The following is an 18,341-nucleotide window of genomic DNA, read 5'->3' as shown; positions in this document are numbered from 1 at the left end:
TCCCTCAGAGGGTTCACAGGTGGAGGAAAGTCAGAGGAGCAGAAGCAGGAGAAGGACGACGTGATCAACATCTTCTCTGTGGCCTCGGGGCATCTGTACGAGAGGTTCCTGAGGTGAGACGGAGAGAGGGGAGAGTGTCGTATCAGTCAGAGTCCTTCAAATCTTAACATCCCCTTCCTCTTATGTGTACAAAGACTTTATTGATTTTGGTGCCTTTTGTTCTCCGAGCTCTGTCACCACCACTCTTTTGACTCTCCTTTCCCTCTCAGGATTATGATGCTGTCAGTTCTGAAGAACACCAAGACTCCTGTCAAGTTCTGGTTCCTAAAGAATTACCTGTCTCCAACTTTCAAGGTAGGATTTTGATTTTTTTTTTTTCATCCCCTGGTGTTACTTTTGAAAAATCAGCTGGCTTCTCATCATTGATGCAGAGATTTTCTCTGACGGCTGCAGCCCTTTCTCTCCGTCTGTCGGTGATCTGAGCTTCAAACAGGAGTTCTGAGAAATGAAGGTGAAACATCCAGCAGGGGAGAGATCTCCTGATTTAAGGAGAGGACTTCAGAGATTTCTCCGGCTCATCATTATAATTCCTGCTTTCTGCTTTTCTTTCACCCCTGGTTTTTGTTGCTAAGCCTCGTTATCCTGCAGATGATATTTTGTTTTGTGATTATTTCTATTTGTAGAGGGCACACAAGAGAAGACACATCTAGACTCTGCAGTGTTTTTCCTGCAAATTAAAGGTCACATATTATACCAAAAAAACTAATATGCGTCACTAGTCTGTCTGCAAACCCCCCAATAATGAGAAAAGTCCACCCTCTCCCTCTTTTGCCTGCTCCACTTTTCAGAAAATGTGTGCTCAAACAGGCCGTTTGGAGATTTTCCATCATGACATCACAAAGGGCAGTAAACCCCTCCCCCAGGTGGGTGACACTCCCACAGCTAGGTGTTTGTTCTGCCCTCTGAGTCTGCCTTCTCACAGTAAGAATTAGGGCATGGAGCGAGAAAGCCCGAGTACACCCAAGCCCTTCCAGAGAGGGGGCGTGGTCAAACACAGCTCATTTACATTTAAAGCTACAGACACAGAAACAGCCTGTTCTGAGCAGGGCTGAAATAGAGGGGTTTATAGACATGATCAAATACAGGATCAGAGTGGATTTAGAACAAGAAACTTCACACACATGTTCTGTGGAGCTCTGAGACTTATTTAAACTGGTTAAAAATGAGGATTAATATGTGACCTTTAAGAAGAAATCTGAAGAAATGTTTAAGTGTTTTAGTTCATTTGTAAATCTTTTCCACATTGACCATTCACTGACCGGTTGCTTTTGTGCCCGATCACTTTGCAGGAGTTCATCCCCGACATGGCGAAGCAGTATGGTTTCCAGTACGAGCTGGTCCAGTACAAGTGGCCTCGCTGGCTACACCAACAGACCGAGAAGCAGAGGATCATCTGGGGCTACAAGATCCTGTTCCTGGACGTGCTGTTTCCTCTCGCTGTCGACAAGATCCTGTTTGTAGACGCAGACCAGGTTAGTTCATACAAGAGGAACTAGACGACAAAACGGACATTTTGAATCGCTGCAATCAAAATATAGTGACAAATATAGCATTGGTTATAATCTCTGGATTTTCCTTTCGACCAAAAATATTAAATTCTCTAGAAGTTTAAATCCTCTTTCTTGGAAAATGTAACAAAGCATTAGATGTTGGAGTTTAAATTGTTGCTCATTCTTAAAGCTACATAGCCTTTACTGGATAGGACAGCTGAAGAGAGACAGGAAATGTTAGGAGGAGAGAGAGGGGGATGACATGCAGCAAAGGGCTGACTTGAGGAATCGAACCCACGGCTACAACTTCTGTTCATGGGCCACACGTCATAACCGCTTGGCTATACGGCGCCCGGTTGTTGCACTTTCACATGTGATCTTACTAACGACGCTCTAAAGTTTAAACACTAGATGGATCAGAAGGATATCAATCTGCAAGAATCTTCAAATATTATGAATTGTTAAAGTCTGATTTTGATCACAGGTAATAGATTCTTTGGACGTACTGGATGAATGACACATTTAGAAGATCTTAAAAGATGTAACTCTGTATTGTTTACTCTCCTCCAGATTGTGAGAACAGACCTGAAGGAGCTGCGTGACTTCGAGTTAGACGGAGCTCCGTACGGCTACACTCCGTTCTGCGAGAGCCGGCGGGAGATGGACGGCTACCGCTTCTGGAAGTCGGGCTACTGGGCGAGCCACCTGGCCGGCCGTAAATACCACATCAGGTACAGACAAGAACACACACACACACACACACACACACACTTTTTAAAATCCTCTCATGCATGTTTCATGTGCTTCTGTCCTTTGTCTCCCGCAGTGCGCTGTACGTGGTCGACCTGAAAAAGTTCAGAAAAATAGCTGCAGGAGATCGACTCAGAGGACAGTACCAGGGGCTCAGCCAAGACCCCAACAGCCTCTCGAACCTGGACCAGGTCTGTGACTCCCGTCTGTCCATGTCTGACATGTTAATGTGAATGTTTTTATTCTGAAGTCTCAGATGGTTTTAAAGGGATTTTTTTTGACATCTTACACTTATTGTAGTACCATTTAGTTGTCCCTGTGGTATTCAGGAGTTTGTTATTACCCAGAAGCCTTTGTTGTGTTTATTGTGAGGAATGACACATTTCATCTGATCCGTCTCACCATGTCAGTGTTTGCTTATTGCTGTTTCCTCTGCTCGTGATGTAATGACAACAGAAATAAAACAGCCCAGACTTTAAAGGCAACAAGAAAAGCTTTTAAAAACACTCATATTGTACCTACATGACCATAAAACTGAATAAAAACAAAGGAGGCAGATGGTGACAATGCAGGATGAAAGGAGTGTGTAGAGTGGATTCTTCTCCCGATGCTCGTCTGTACGTTAAAGATCAAACTGAAGAATCTGAAGTCTGACTAAGAGGAAACTAAAGCTTTAAAAGAACGTGTCCTCCTGGGTTAGAGTTAAACAAAAAAAATAATTACCTGTAACAGATGTTCCCAGCTGTCTCTTCCTCCTTCATTGGTCTCATTGTGGGTTTTCTTTTTTTTTTTTTTTCAGGATCTGCCCAACAACATGATCCACCAGGTGCCCATCAAGTCTCTGCCTCAGGAGTGGCTGTGGTGCGAGACCTGGTGTGACGACAGCTCCAAGAGGAGCGCCAAGACGATAGACCTGGTAACAACAGTGTGTGTGTGTGTGTGTGTGTGTGTGTGTGTGTGTGTGTGTGTGTGTGTGTGTGTGTGTGTGTGTGTGTGTGTGTGTGTGTGTGTGTGTGTGTGTGTGTGTGTGTGTGTGTGTGTGTGTGTGTGTGTGTGTGTGTGTGTGTGTGTGTGTGTGCGTGTGCCTGTGTGTGTGTGTTTAATATGTGGTGTTAGGGTGTTAAAATGTTTAAAAATCATAAATCTGCAGGACCCTGTACAGTTCGACAGTGTTTCAAAGTCAGTGATGTGTTTTTTTTAAAGATTGTAATACTTCTAATCAGCCACCAGAGGGCAGAAAAACCAACTGTAAGGAGGTTATTTCTGATTTTGGGAAAATGTAGTTACTGAACAAATTTCTGTGAGGTTAAATTAAGTCCCTGAGAACGGCTGAAAAACAAAATTTAACTCAAAAAGAATTTGCTTTTAACTTGAGCCATGTTTTAAAATACCTTGACCAACACTTCACACACACACACACACACACACACACACACACACACACACACACCAGCTGTACATCAGTTCACATCATCATCATATCATTTAAAACAACTCGAGTATATCCTGCCACTATCATCCTCCAAACTCATCCGTCCCCTTCTTTCAGAGAGAAGAGGGAACTCACAAATGACTCCCAGCTTTTTAAATAACGATGAAGATCAACTCAGTGCAGCACAGAGTGATGCAACCGTCAAACTAAATGAAACCATGAACCAATGAGACACACAGAAGGCAGTCTACACTGACACAAGAGCAGTGTAGACTGCTCGGGGAACCTGTAGCTTAGTGGTTAGTGCGCACGCCCCATGATCTTAAAATGGTTGAATGATGCCCTTGTTGTAAATCCGATGGGCATCAGGCAATAAACAAACACAATGTTTCCACGGAACACTTTAACAAGAGGAGAGCTGTTTATTAAATCGTTACATGGTTCTGAGCAAACTGGAGTAAAAGCAGAAGAGAAATCCCATTTTTACTCCAACCACCTGTGAGCATCATAGTTGATTTTCTTGTTTTTTTGTTTCCACCTGATCTTCAGTGTAACAACCCCATGACCAAGGAGCCCAAGCTGCAGGCCGCGGAGAGGATCGTGGCCGAGTGGGCCGATTACGACCAAGAGATTAAACGTCTGCAGACCAGAGTCCAGAAGGTAGCGGGACACACAGCGAAGCAGCAAAGCGCAGGTACTGCATCCTCATGACACACTCCTTCAAATACAGTTTGTGCTTGATTTAAAAAAAAAAAAATAATTATAGCGCAATGTTTCAAATCAAAGTCCATCCAGTGATTTTATGAAACGGAGAAGTCAGCAGGTTCTTAAATATAATTGTGTGAACTAGTGTTGTAGTCAAGACCCCACTGACCAAGACCAAGACCAGATACCTACAAGAACAAGACATTTAGGGATCGAGGCAGTGTCAAGACCAAGACCTTAAATATAAATTAAAAATCCTCATCTTGTGTGAAGTTGGCGTGTCACTCGCTTCAACGTGACACGAGAAGGTTGCAGCCTTAACCGGGGGATAAAAATCAAATTACAAATGAATTGAAGTTATTTTAGAAACAGGCGTTTTCCTTCTGATCACAGTGATGACGTGGAAGACTGTCAGTGAAGGTCTTGATTTACAATCTGGAGTCAGTCCAGTCTGAGACCGAGACAAGACCTTCAAAAGAGGTCTCGAGACCAAGACTGATTTTGAGTACTACAACACTAATGTGTCCTGATGATGATGATGATGATGATGATGATGATGTGACAAATATCTGTCCTGATCTTGAACATATTTATCAGCCTGACTCTTCCTCTCCTTTGTTTCAGACTCTCACACCGAGCTGTGAGCATCGTTCAGTGTTCGACATGAAGACAGGACTGAACTCTGTTTAAAGAGTCTTTCCATGACAAGGATCGTCTCCTGCCTGAGGAGGAGGGAGGGGGAAGGGGGGGGGGGGGACTTCTGACACACTGACCCCCACACACCAGTGCTCAACTGTTTTCTGTCCTTTAGTACCATCTGAAGAGAAGTCCAAAAGCTGGTTTATTCTGTATGTGTGAGTGCCAGTGATGAGAATGTTTTCATAAATCAAGAAGTATAATTTTTATTTTTTATTTTGGGTGTCGTTGTCTTTGCTCTGTATGTCGTGTGGGTCTATGTTTGCACTGAGTGGGGTGTTTTTGGTTCGGGCTGTGGTTGAAGCACAAGGGGAGGATAAGTTCAGAGCACCTCACTGCTGCTCCTCTGGAGGTTTTGATCTTTACCAAACATTTGGTGTTGGGATGGATTTCTGCACAGTCACCGTCATAAAATGAGAATGAGGCTGTTAGGCTTTCCTATGAGCTCGTAAAGGGGACAAGGGGAACGTTTTTAAACGTCTTTTTTCAAGGGTTGATATGAAGAACTCGACTAAAATAAATCAAATGCCAAATTTCAGACATATGAACTCACATTGGAAAACCTGATAGTGATGAATATATACATATACACCCTTATGTATGTATCTCACTATGGTTTTATGGCATCGAAGTGCTGATTTCCAAAAAAGATGATCCTTGTAATTCTTTAAATCTGATACAACTGAATAAAAATAGACACAAAGATTAGTTTTTAAAATCTTCTTAGAAAGTAGAATCAAACTTTAGATATATGATAAATCAAAGGGTCTGGAAATTAAGGTCAAGCTTATTCATTCAGATCCCGTTTCTATGACGATGGGGATCCCATAGTTTAAGAATCATTTCAAACTTTAGGAGATGTTCAGTGTTTGTTTACTAAGCTAAACTCTCTCTCTCTCTCTACGTCTAGAACTGAAAGGCAACGCTGATAATGTCCCGTCTGGTATTTGAAATTAAAAAATGAAACAGATACTCAGACGGCAGAGACTCGCGGAGGCTCGTTTTGGTTTTTTTTAGCACAATGTTTGATTCAAGAGACGAGGGGACAGTTTGCGGTACTGTAAGGGAAGATCAGCCACGATGACTTTGGACTTCAGCTGCAAAATATTTGTTTGTGTGTTTCCTGGTTCTGTTGTGGCTGTGAGATATTTTTGTTAAATAAAAACCCTCCAATGATAAGTGCTCAAGTGTATTGTCAAGTGTTTAATAAACGCTAACCGATGTTGAAACGTTTGACACCACAGGAGTGACTCCGGGGCGACTCAGTTGGTCTCTCAGCCGGGAGGTCGAGGGTTCGAGCCCGAGCTCCTGCAGCCACATGTCCGATGCTTCCTGCTGCTTTGTGAGCTGTGTGTGTGATTAGTTACTTTCCATAGCAGCCTCTGCCATCAGCGTGCGAGTGGGTGTGAATGTGTAGGTGCGACAGCGCTTTACAATCAGTCCATTTACAATCTCCGACACTGATCCTGGACTCTGCTCTCCACACACAAAACCTGTTAGTGGAAGGTTTCAGACTTTTATTGTGATCCATTTGAAAAAAGCTTTTACAAAAGGTAACATTCAATTTTTACACCATTTCTTTAAAAAAATCACTTAAAATAAGGTTTTTGATACAACAAATTCAGTTAACTAAGTAATGGCTTCTATAAACAAAATGTGAAAATAAGAGAATATACATGTAAATGAATGCTACACACATGAGGACAAACTGAGGAAAGGGTTACATTAATTAAAAAAAATAATAATAATGGCATGATTGTTTTCCTTTAACTTGAGTGATATCTGACCAGAAGAACCATCAGAGCAGTTACTGCAAAAAAAAAAACAACAAACCCCACGTCGTCTGGTTCCCAACTGGAATGTTCAATCACAAACACCCTCGAGGGGTCCGATGGTATCGTTTTTGCATCCGTTTGTGGGTTTTCTCTTCTCACGGCAACATCGGTGCATGTTCTGCTGCAAACCATGTGCGGCTGACAACGACAGAACACCTGCAGAGGTAACCTCTATTCTTTAAAATCGCTTCGATTTTGCGACACTTACATTGTCAAACAGACGGAAAGAAAAAAAAAAAAAAAAAAGTGAATTTACAACAAAATAGGAGCGGGGAAACAATAACTCGACGTGTACAAACACAGTGGACAGCGGGGCTCGTGAGGACAGACGAGACATTCTGTTCAGACTGACCCGATGCTGGAAGAAACTGCATCTATTTCCACCAACCCCACCCCACCCCACACCCAACCCGAACTCGATGACGGAAAAACATCACCTTCAGATCAGTTTAACAGTGGTACTGACGTCCTGCGCTGACCGCCAGCCGAACAGCCCGCTCTGCTTGAAGCAGCACTGCGTGACATCAGCGTCACCCTCATGTCGACTGTCAGTGATCGGGTGACCGCTGCTGAAAAGTTTGGGGAAACCAGCTCATTCGCTTTGTCGCAGAGTTTGAGGAGAAGATCGACACCGCTCACATTTCTGTGCACCAAGTATGACGGATTAGCTTAGCTTACCATAAAGACTGAAAACAGTGAGGGGAGTGGTCAGCTGGCCTGGCTCTTTCTAAAATACGCTGACGCTTCTTTAGTTCACACATTGTACCTACAGTAGTTTTTTAATCTCTACACACCCTGAAATGAAAGAGTCTATTTGCTCTTCTACAGAGGAATATGTACGGGACTGTTTCTCGGCTGGGAGCAAAAACGTCCTGCAGCCCCCCTGGTGTTCTAGCTGAAAATCTTAGTTTTTGTTCTGCTGAAATAAAACTGAGCTACAAAAAGATATATATCATGAGCTTTTGAGGTTAAAGTCAGATTTGTGAAAAGAGTCGGTGTAGCAGTGTTTGTGCTAAGCTAAGCTAACCAGTAGTTTATCAAACACAAGAGGTGTCATTCTTCTCTGCCAGCTGCTGGACAGAAGACAAATGTCCAAACATTCTGCGTTATGATGACATTATAAAGATCATTTGTGGTGACAGCAGCAGCAGCAGCAGCAGCAGTGTGACAGTTCAGCCGGGATGGAGTGCTGCTTCAAACAAACCGCGCTCAGTTCTGTCAAAACTCACCCGACAGAAAAATTCAATAATCCCAGAGAGGTTAAGCCACTTCCTTTTCTTTCTCGGTCAGAAACTCCTCCTCCTCCTCCTCCTCCTCATCATCTCCATTTCACAAACACATTAATATCCGTTACAGTTACATCATCTGCAAAGCTTAAAAAACACATGCACCTCCAGCATTTTATACAAGAGTATGATACAAAATAAGGCATTTCATTGTGTTGAGTATTCATGTCAAGTGTTAATACATGTTTTCGTGTGTGTGTGTGTGTGTGTGTGTGTGTGTTGACGCGTGTACATAGCGACCACATTTGAATGTTATTTTTTTGCCTGCCTATAAAAAGACTGCAAAAACAAACATAAAGTCATGATAACTCTTACTTAAAATATATATATTTGTCATATATATTTACGTATATATTCATATGTAAAAAAAAAAAAAAAAAAAAAAAGAAAAGAAAAGAAAAAAAGGGAAAAGGGAAAAGTAGCCCAAAAGGTCCCTGTGATAGGCCAGTTCTCAAAAATAAAATTTAAAAAAAAAAATCTCACCCCATTGGCCCCCTTATTCCATGACCTCAGCAGGCGCCACCGTGACCAGCTGGATCTCCTGATTGCCTACGAGGTCATGGGTGGCGGCCTGGAGGATTAGCGTGGTTCCGTCGGCAGTGATGAGGGTGTCAGTGGTGGGCGGGGACGTGGAGGGGACCCCACCTTTTTTATTCTGGTGAGTCTTTATGTGCTTGGCCAGGTGGTCGCTCCGCATGAATCTCTTGGCGCACTCTGTGCACACAAACTTCTTCTCTCCTGTGAGGACGCAGAAGAAGAAGAAGAAGAAGAAACATGAGACGAGGTTAGGACTAAAGGTAACACTGACAGACAAACAGACCAGACCCATAACGACCACTTCATCAGTGTTGACAAATAGAGGTGTGTCGACCTGAACAGTAAACTGTGGTTGTTTTTTATTATTCAGTTAGGTAGTAAGTACGATGTGAACGGTTGCAAAAAATTGTAAACGGTTACACGACGTCATTTTTGTCATGTACACGGTTAACCGGTTTTTTTTTTTTTATTAATTTAAAAAAAGAAAAGAAAAAAGGAAAGTGGACTGCAATCGCGCTATACAACCAATGGAGGGTGCGGCCGCTTTTCAGAAAGATTCCTCCGCATCACTGCCGCCACTCAAAGTTGTCAGACAGATACAACCGTGCTTTATAAAGTAGGCTATAGAAGTTATACGAGCAGGGTATGTCTGTCTGTGAAGGGCTCAGTGCGCATGTGTGTGTGTGTGTGTGTGGGGGGAGCGAGTGAGGAGAGAGAGAGAGAGAGAGAACTAGGCGAGTGTGTGTGTGTGCGGCAACGTTATGATGCCGGGGACCGGAGCAGAATAAGCAGAATAATCAGAGTCACGATGTTAAGCGTACAGTTCAAGCTCTGCGAGCGTAACAAACGGCCCAAAAATAACAAGCCGGACTCTGCGTGTCTGTTTACGCCTTGCTGCACCCCGGTGAAGCCCCCGAAGTTGAGGGCTACAACTTCGGACCCTGGAGCAGATAAATAAGTCTCCCCTGGGCGCCCTGACCGCGGTTGGAACGCGAGGCAGGACGGTTAACACTCCGCTTAGTAATATGCTTAAATTCAGCCGGTTGTCTCGTCTGATCCGAGGTCGCAGTCGAATGGGTCTGACCCTCGGGACTGCGCAATCCAACATTTATCACGCGCATTTGTGAGCGCAGTGACGTCGTCAAAGTGGAACATTTGTAGCTTTATTCATCTCTAAATAAACAGTACGTGATATTTTTGATCAGAGATGATTGAATGCGTGTCTCTAAAACATTTTTAAATAATAATAATTTTTTAAAAAAAACGGTTTTCGTTTACTGATTTTTCCTAAACGGTTATGATTTACTAACCGGTTACACGTGTAACCCTAGTAGTAAGTATGTACAGATATTTTTATACTCATAACTAATAGTGTTATTGTTGTTGTTGGTATTATGTGTAAGGCTACACAAAGCTGTAGTAAACCAGACATTGCATTGTGCTGGCTTCACTTACAAACAGGAAGCAGAATTACTGTAGTTGAGCTCTCAGCCTACAGACCCACCGCCGCAAGTCGTTCTGCCCACCTCCACCGGTCACTCGTTAAACTTAATACAGGAGTCTTTCAACCAAAAGAGCGCTCCACAAGGTTTATTTGTGGAACATTATTCCACCGTTTGCTTTAAATGCATGATTATGACCTCGTGAGGTGGGAAAAAAAAAAAAAGTGTCGCACAGCCAGCCTGGTTTGTGTCACTATGTTTCCAAGAACAGCTTTCAATCAGCGTGCGATACACAATGAAGGGGAGAAGTGCAGTGTGTGATGTGAGGGCTGCACCCGCGGTAATGACATCACGCGTGTCAGTTTTTTATACTGGTATATCGGTCACACTGGTGTATAAGACACAGACAACTTAAAAGATAAAAAAAGGTATTAAAAGTGCGTCTTATACACCGGATTTTAGTGTACATGTTTATAAGCTTTAAATGAACTCCAGATAAAAACACTGTGCCCTTTAGTTTTTAACTAAATATTATAAAACATTAAACAAATGTACATAAAGTGGAGATGACTAGGGCAGACTCTAGACTCGATTGACAACACTTCCATACCTGTGTGTGTCCTCCTGTGTCTCTGCAGCTCGTCGCTCCGGGTGAACCTCTTCCCACAGAACATCCAGTTGCAGACGAAGGGTCTCTCTCCGCTGTGCCAGCGCAGGTGAGCTCGCAGGTGAGACGTTTTCCCGTAAACCTTCCCGCAGCCGGCGATGTGGCAGATGTGCTGCTTCTTTTTCCCCATGCCGGAACCTCTGTGAAACACATGAAGCATAAAGAGATGTCTAGACGGCACAAATATGTTCAATCATGAAGAGTGTGAGCAATTTAAGAACACCAAAAGCTAAATTACAAAAATCTCAAGTGTTATGCAACAGTTTGCTTTACCACTATGATGACAAAAGGAAACATTTGCATTTGGTATTTACATGGATAAATTTGCAAGCAAACAGATTTGAATAAAACATTCAAATCTGATCAAGAAATCCAACAACTGAAAGCTCAACATGAGAGCTCAACCCAGTAAGGAGAGTCTCAGGCTGCGTTCAGACTGAAAGCCTTATTGCACAAGTCAGATTTTGTTTTTCAGGGGCCATGTGGTTGGGTTGGTAGTATCGGAGCTCGTATAAACAGAGCCTGTTAAAGGTGGCAGTGCTGGGTTGGTTGTGGTGGCAACTGAGGGCTGCAAGTAGGTCACGTCAGGTCAACTTATCAGTAGAGCATGATGGGGATGAGGGGTTTCTTCACTGATTACTGATCTGAACTGATGCTCTAAAAACCCCTGAAGAAGAACATAGTTCAAAAAGTAACTTTAGGGGCAACTCTGGTTTTTCAGTATGAAAATGGTTCACTTCTTCGTCAGGGTACATCACCATTGTGACTCGTGCTGAAACACCTATTTGTATTCATGATGGCGCAGAACTGTAACGGATGTCCCTTACAGTGAGGTTTAAGTGTCATGCTTTCTAACCTGGCTGCTCACACTGAGGTTGACTTGCAAACCTGACTTGCTGGTTTGACAAGATCAGATTCCATGTGTCATAAAAAGGTCGGATCTGAGTCACGTGTGAGCCAAAAACATCTGATTTGGGGTCACTTCTGCCTGCAGTGTGAATGTAGCCTAATTTTAAGTCCTGAACAAGTGTTTTCAGAACAGCTGGTTCAAAGAACAACATGTTGGTGTTTTTACAGAAATCTGTCCTTTTAGTCTTATTTTATGGTTGTATTTTAAAAATCTAATTTCTTTCTTATTGCTTCAATAGTAATGTTTAACAGAAGGCTCTCCATTCTCTTAAGGAATAACATCAGCACTCGCTCCTCCTGTCGTGGTGAAAGTGACCCACCTTCCTCCAGACTCTTTGCAGTTGGGGCAGGTGCAGGCCACTCTACGGAGCCTCTTCCCCTCCCCGCCCGCCATGTCCATGTCGTCGTCCGCCATCTGAACACGCAGGTTGTTCAGGTCGCTGGGGTTCAGCGTGGAGTCTCCGCTCAGATGCCACTCCTCAGAGTCCGGCTCTTCCTTTATATGGATACCTGAACCAGAGAAGAAGAAGAAGAAGAAGAAGCACACTAAGTATCCCTCTGAGTGATCTGAGAAAAAGAGTGTACAGTGGAGTGTACATGCTCCATACCTGGACTGATCGCTCCATCCCCCTGTGTGAACTGAACTCCACTTTGCGTTACAGAGTTCACCGTGACTGTCTGGAGGTTGGGTAGGCTCACCTGGCCGGTCTGGCCCAGAGGAAGAGTCTGCACTGGGGCTAAGGTCAGCTGCTGTGCCTGACCCTGGCCCTGGGGCAGCTGGAGCCCCTGGAGTGACTGAACACCTTGAACCTAGAGACGACGGGATATATATTAATAACCTGACATCATTCGTCATAGAAACATCTGGAGGACACTTTGATGGAGGATAACACAAACTTCCAATACAAGGTCCCTAAAGGATTTTTAAGGTCAAAGTCCATCCTTGTAAGAACTTTTTAAAACTTGCATATACTTTTTTTTTAAGCTCCCCAAAAAAAACTATTTTTGAAAACAAAACTTAAAGTATCCTAATCTGGAAAGTTTATAATTTCATTTCATTTGTTCACGGCTGAGAATGCTGTCAATTTAAACCAATCAGAAAACAGTTCAGAGATAATAAGCCAGTGAATAAAAGGCTTTCAAAACAGTCCGTCTCAGCAAATATTTTACGATTGCATCACATGACTCTATAAAGATATGAAACTAATGCCCTGCCCGCTGCTTTGTGTTTTGTCTTCATGGTTCCTAACGTGGAGATCTTTGAGCATAGATCACATCTGGATCGTTTCCTCACAGCTCCAACACCTTCAGACACTTGAGCTTCAACCATTTGTCACTAAACTTGCATCATCCCGTCCTTGCTCATCAATAGATTTTTTGAGAGTTAGCAAGCCCGACTAAAAATTAACTAAAAGTCTCTGATTGTAATTGTCTATGTCTACATCTACCAAGTTGATACAAAAGGATAATGTGTGTGTGAAAGTTTTATCTCAGATTTACCTGAAAGGTCTGCCACTGAATCTGTCCGGTCGCGGTGACGGTTTGGGCCTGGATGAGGAAAGTCCCCGGGTTGACCAGCTGCACACTCTGAAGAGTCTGACCTCCTGCTGCGTTCATGTCCTGACCCTGAGCCACCTGGGCCACCTGGGCCTGACCGTCCCCAGACAGATGCAAGATGGGCTGTGAGAGAGTGGTGGCGTTCGAGGATGAAACCTGCAGAGTGAGGGAAGTCAAATAAATCAAGCGTTGAATGTCGTGCGTCCTGGATTTACAGCACAGTGAAAAGCTAGCCTTAGACTTGAGCTTTACTTTTCCCAGAGGCTGAGTTCTTATTTGTTTTTCTCTAAATACATTACAGGGACTTTAAGAAGAAATAAAACAGACTGAAAGCTTGAACAACCGTCAAGTATTGTGACAAAAAGTCTACTCTAAATACCTCGTCATTACAGCTGGGTATCATTTCAGATTTTAACAACACTGCCAGTGAAATACCTTGGTTCAATACTCTTTTTGGGTAACTTACTTTTAGAGATATTATTCATTTTTACACAACTCAAGAAGCCAAAGTTCTTCTCTAAATGAAGAACAGATAAAACAGAGATTCTAAAATCAGAACAAACGTTTCACGCCAGCTTTAAGTATGAGGGAACATTAAGTCCTGTGTGCGACAGACACATTGTGGCCAGAGCCAAGAAAAGCAACGTTATAAAAGACTCTCATCATCACCAGTTCTGGTATAAGTTGATGAAAGAGATTTGGGTTTTTTTTTTTTTGCTGACATTTCTCAAGTCCTGGAGGTGAATGTGTCCAGATTGTGATGAAAATAGAAGCATGACTTTCAGTAACAGAGAGTGGATTCAGGCCCGGAGTAAAGACTTTTAGTATAGAGACACACACACATACATAAGAAAGATACACACTCTGACCTGGATTTGCTGCAGGTGGTTGTGGGAGTTGTAGTTTGCCGAGGACGAGGGGTCAGAGATGCCTGCGGACACGGCGGTGGCTTGGGTCAGGACCCCTGTGCCGTCGATGGTCTCGGGGAGATTGGACGAGTTGGAGGAGGACGTGGAGGTTGGCACGTAGAGTTCATGGTTTCCGCTGGCGTCGCTCACCGTGACCAGCTGCTGTTTGCCGCCGCCAGCGTCCTGACCCTGACTGTCCAGCGTCTGGCCGCTCATGATCAGCTGACCTTCGGCTGTTACCCCGGTTGCAATGGGGACCGTGTGCGCTCCGGTCAGTCCTAAAGACTCCAGATCCAAGCTGTTTAAAGGGACGAACGTGATGTTGCCCGGTAGAGCGCCCGTGTACGCTGATCCTCCAGCCAGTTGGACGCCTTGGATCGACTGCACATGGCCCAGGTCCGCCGTCGTCGTGGCACAGCTGATTCCGATGCTGCCCTGGCTGCCATCTTGTAGGAGCTGGATCTGCCCTGTACCGTCATCCAGTCCCTGTGTTTGGAATCCCGCAAGTGTAACATCTGAATTTTGGATTTGGGGTATGACCTGGAAGAGAAGATTTAGTTTTGTTGAGGACGATCATCACCCGAGTGAAATTCTTACTTTACCTCAAAAGTATTAAAGTCTGATTTTTTACCTGATACTGAATTCCCGACACGCCATTGGCTGCAGTCTCATTCCCAGATGCTGTAACATAAATGGGCTGGTTGGACATACTCCCAATTGGAAGCACATACTGCCCATTGGAAGTGACAATCCCAGAGTTTTGAATGTGAATGATTCCCTGGTCTTCCTTTCCAGTGGAGACGGGAGTTAACACCTCCCATCGGTCCGAACCCGTTAGCTGAATGGCTGACATGTCTGTCGTCTGGAAGTAAAAATTAACATTCAGATTAACAGCGATAGCCAATGAAAGGCGTCTGATCCAACCTTCACAACAGGGTCCTAAGTCTCTGACTAGACTCTTCTCCTCTGTCCCCCCCCCCCCCCGGTGGTGGAATGAACTTCTTTGCACCTTTAAGAAAAAGCTAAAGACCCAGCTACTAACTTAATGATGATGGTCTCCATATTATTGATGATGATGATGATGGTTGTGACGATGGTTTTTGTTTGATAACGACGACTTATAAGATGGTTTCTATACTGATTAGAGCTCTCAAGAACTGCCCTCAATGTTGTGCTTTGCCTCTGGTCACTTCCTGTCAGCGCCTGTGTGTCCAATCAGACTCAAAGCTGATCGTTTGCTCTTACTGACATTGTTCCCTTTTTTTTTCTAGATCCTTGCTTGTGTTGTTCTTACTCTCTGACGTACGTCGCTTTGGATAAAAGAGTCTGCCAAGTGAATTGTAGATCGGTCACACTTGGGACACAAAGATTCATCTCATTTTAGGAGATCTTTTAATTTTAGATCACAGGAAAAGAGGAAGCATTCTGGTGATATTAGGGCAGGGGTGGGCAACTGGCGGCCCTCGTCAACCCTCAATGTGGCCCTCAGGTCAATTTTTATACATCAAAACACGACAAAATCTGCCATGAAATCCAGAAATATGTCCATAATAATTAATAAAATTTAGTTAAATTTGAGACATAATTGACTGTAATCGTTTTTTCTATACTACAATTTGGCCCCCTGGCAGTCAGAATTAAATGAATGTGGCCCCTTGCTGTGACCAAACCCTGTATTAGGGGAATTAGGTATGGATATGCATACTATAAGCTTGAGAAATCTTTGTGTTTAGATTGCTAACCATGTGTTTTTTCCTCATATTGTGTGTTTGGATAACCTGCTGCTGTAACGCCACAATTTCCCAGTTTGGGATCAATAAAGTAATTCTATTCTATTATTCTTAAAAGAGATCGATAGGTCACACTTGGGACACAAAGATTCATCTCATTTTAGGAGATCTTTTAATTTTAGATCACAGGAGAGAGGAAGCATTCTGCTCATATTAGGGCAGGGGTGGGCAACTGGAGGCCCGGGGGCCCACATGCGGCCCTCGTCAACCCTCAATGTGGCCCTCGGGTCAATTTTTATACATCAAAACACGACAAAATCTGCCATGAAATCATGAAAACCAGAAACATTTCCATAATAATACTTGATCACTGGTATATGTTGAGTTAAATTTGAGACATAATTGACTGTTATCGTTTTTTTGTATACTACAATTTGGCCCCCTGGCAGTCAGAATTAAATGAATGTGGCCCCTTGCTGTGACCAAACCCTGTATTAGGGGAATTAGGTATGGATATGCATACTATAAGATGAGAAATCTTAAAAAGAGATAGATAGGTCACACTTGGGACACTTGGACTCATCTCATTTTAGGAGATATTTTAATTTTAGATCACAGGAAAAGAGGAAGCATTCTGCTCATATTAGGGGGATTTAGATATGGATATGCACACTATAAGCACTACAATCTTAAAGAGTGTAAATAGTCGTCATGTAACATTCATGCTGATGCAGAAGATGAGAGATAACAGAAGCTTGAGGCAGCCAACAGAACACAGAGTTAAGATAACAGGCTCATGAGGCAGGCTGTGTGTGTGTGTGTGTGTGTGTGTGTGTGTGTGGAGGGGGGGGGATGGGTGACTAATACAAACACAATTGGAAAGCTACAGTTTTGACTATGAACGACATCACCCCCCCAATAATCATCCCACTCCTAACCCTGATGCACACCTCGCTATCTTCGAGCCCGACCCAAAGTGACTGACTTCAGTGTCCTACCCACTATGGGCGGGTTTTCCAGGGGTAAAGTGGGTGGCCGTTATTGAGGGGGGAACACAGGAAGTGTACGGCTTTCACCCCATGCCATCAAATTTTTTTTTAAAACGTGTGAACTTCACATCCACATGCAGCAAAATCGAAAAAGACGAGGTAGATAAAAAAAAGTGTGGGGGGATACCTGTGAGTCCGCCGCAACGCCGCCGGGCTGCAGATACTCGCTTTGGCTGCAGCTGTCCACGTCCGCGGACGCCATTTCTCCTTGTTCCAGAAGGCTTCTGCTCTGGGTTTGGCGCTAGCAGGGAGACAGGGGGAAACTGAGCAAAACTCTGTAATCTTCAACTCCTGGCTGCCCGAAAAGCCCGCAAAGCATCCCCACTCTCCGGTCCCGAGAGGAGCCCGCTGCGAAATTCAACTTTGCGATGCGGGACAAATCTGCGGATATTTCGGGGCCCAGATTTTCACTGTTTACTTTGTCAACTCCGCGGCTAGCCTGTTAGCTCGGTCGGCTAACCATCTAGCTAAAAGATAAAAAAAAAAAAAAAAGACGCAGCTTTGCTTCGCCGTAAGGTTGCACAAAACTCACCGATTAGTTGCACGCTTCGACGCGCTGCACGTTTACGTACCAGTCATAGCGTGAGTGGTAGTAAACCGGGAGGATTATCTGTTCAACTAAACTCCAAACATGATTATTTTATCAAAGGCGGGCTTGTGTTGATCGGTGAATTCGGGTCGATTTTTTTTTTTTTTTTTTTTTTTTTTTCTATTTTGATTGACGGTGCGGGAAACACAAAAAGGTGGGACTAACACGCTTGACCCGTCGAATTTGCATCACATTACAGGACGTCCCGCCCTTCTTCTCTCACGCGATTGGCTGAGCGCTGGAGTCGCTACGCCGCAGTGGCTAATCGTTACGTCAATCACTTTTTGTAGTACGTGGGCTTCCTGCTTGTTGTTGAGTGAGCGCTGCTCTTAGAAAACTTCTTTTTTTTTGTGTCTTTACTGTACTTTAAAAAAAATCTGAAACAGATACATATACTGTGTTTTTTATTTTTTTTTGTTTGTTTATAAAGTTTTAGTTACGTGTATTAACTTTAAAAAGTCGGTTGGCGTGCTTTTTGCAACCCGGCTATATTTTTTTTCAGTCAAATATAAACTTTCACATTGACAAAAAAAAAGTTTATTTTGTGTCCGAAATGACACATTATGATATTTTTATTTTTATTTAACAGCATCCATTTCATCCTCGGGATTTTCCCCAAAGGAAAACACCCAATGTTTGAGCATCCACAATTAACTTCTGTTTGTTTTGTTGAGGTTAAATCTTTGTTAGAATATTTTT

At 43.4% G+C, this 18,341-nt stretch overlaps 2 protein-coding genes across 2 annotated transcripts in view; one reads left to right on the top strand and one right to left on the bottom strand.

The window, feature by feature from the left end:
• uggt1 (UDP-glucose glycoprotein glucosyltransferase 1) overlaps positions 1-6,312 on the top strand; it is a 35,050-nt gene extending 28,738 nt beyond the window's left edge. The window contains exons 33-40 of the mRNA XM_061062571.1: positions 9-113; positions 270-354; positions 1,350-1,532; positions 2,121-2,281; positions 2,377-2,491; positions 3,100-3,216; positions 4,282-4,426; positions 5,062-6,312. Coding sequence (XP_060918554.1) covers positions 9-113; positions 270-354; positions 1,350-1,532; positions 2,121-2,281; positions 2,377-2,491; positions 3,100-3,216; positions 4,282-4,426; positions 5,062-5,081 — 931 coding nt within the window. The 3' untranslated portion in view covers positions 5,082-6,312. The remainder of the gene's footprint in view (positions 1-8; positions 114-269; positions 355-1,349; positions 1,533-2,120; positions 2,282-2,376; positions 2,492-3,099; positions 3,217-4,281; positions 4,427-5,061) is intronic.
• A 321-nt stretch (positions 6,313-6,633) lies between these two features.
• On the bottom strand, positions 6,634-17,400 carry LOC132992961 (transcription factor Sp3-like). Its single transcript, XM_061062572.1, has 8 exons — positions 17,181-17,400; positions 14,906-15,136; positions 14,236-14,814; positions 13,310-13,522; positions 12,418-12,619; positions 12,130-12,319; positions 10,844-11,040; positions 6,634-8,992 (listed from the first exon to the last, which is right to left on the bottom strand). Exons 1-8 carry the CDS (start codon positions 17,253-17,255, stop codon positions 8,751-8,753), a joined length of 1,929 nt encoding a protein of 642 aa, XP_060918555.1. The 5' UTR covers positions 17,256-17,400; the 3' UTR covers positions 6,634-8,750.
• Between the last annotated feature and the right edge of the window lie 941 nt (positions 17,401-18,341).

The sequence above is a fragment of the Labrus mixtus genome, chromosome 18 (assembly GCF_963584025.1).
Source record: "Labrus mixtus chromosome 18, fLabMix1.1, whole genome shotgun sequence".
In the NCBI taxonomy this organism is placed as follows: Eukaryota; Metazoa; Chordata; class Actinopteri; order Labriformes; family Labridae; genus Labrus; species Labrus mixtus.
The sequence above is the reverse complement of the archived record's forward strand: the minus strand, read 5'-3'. Positions and strand labels throughout refer to the sequence as shown.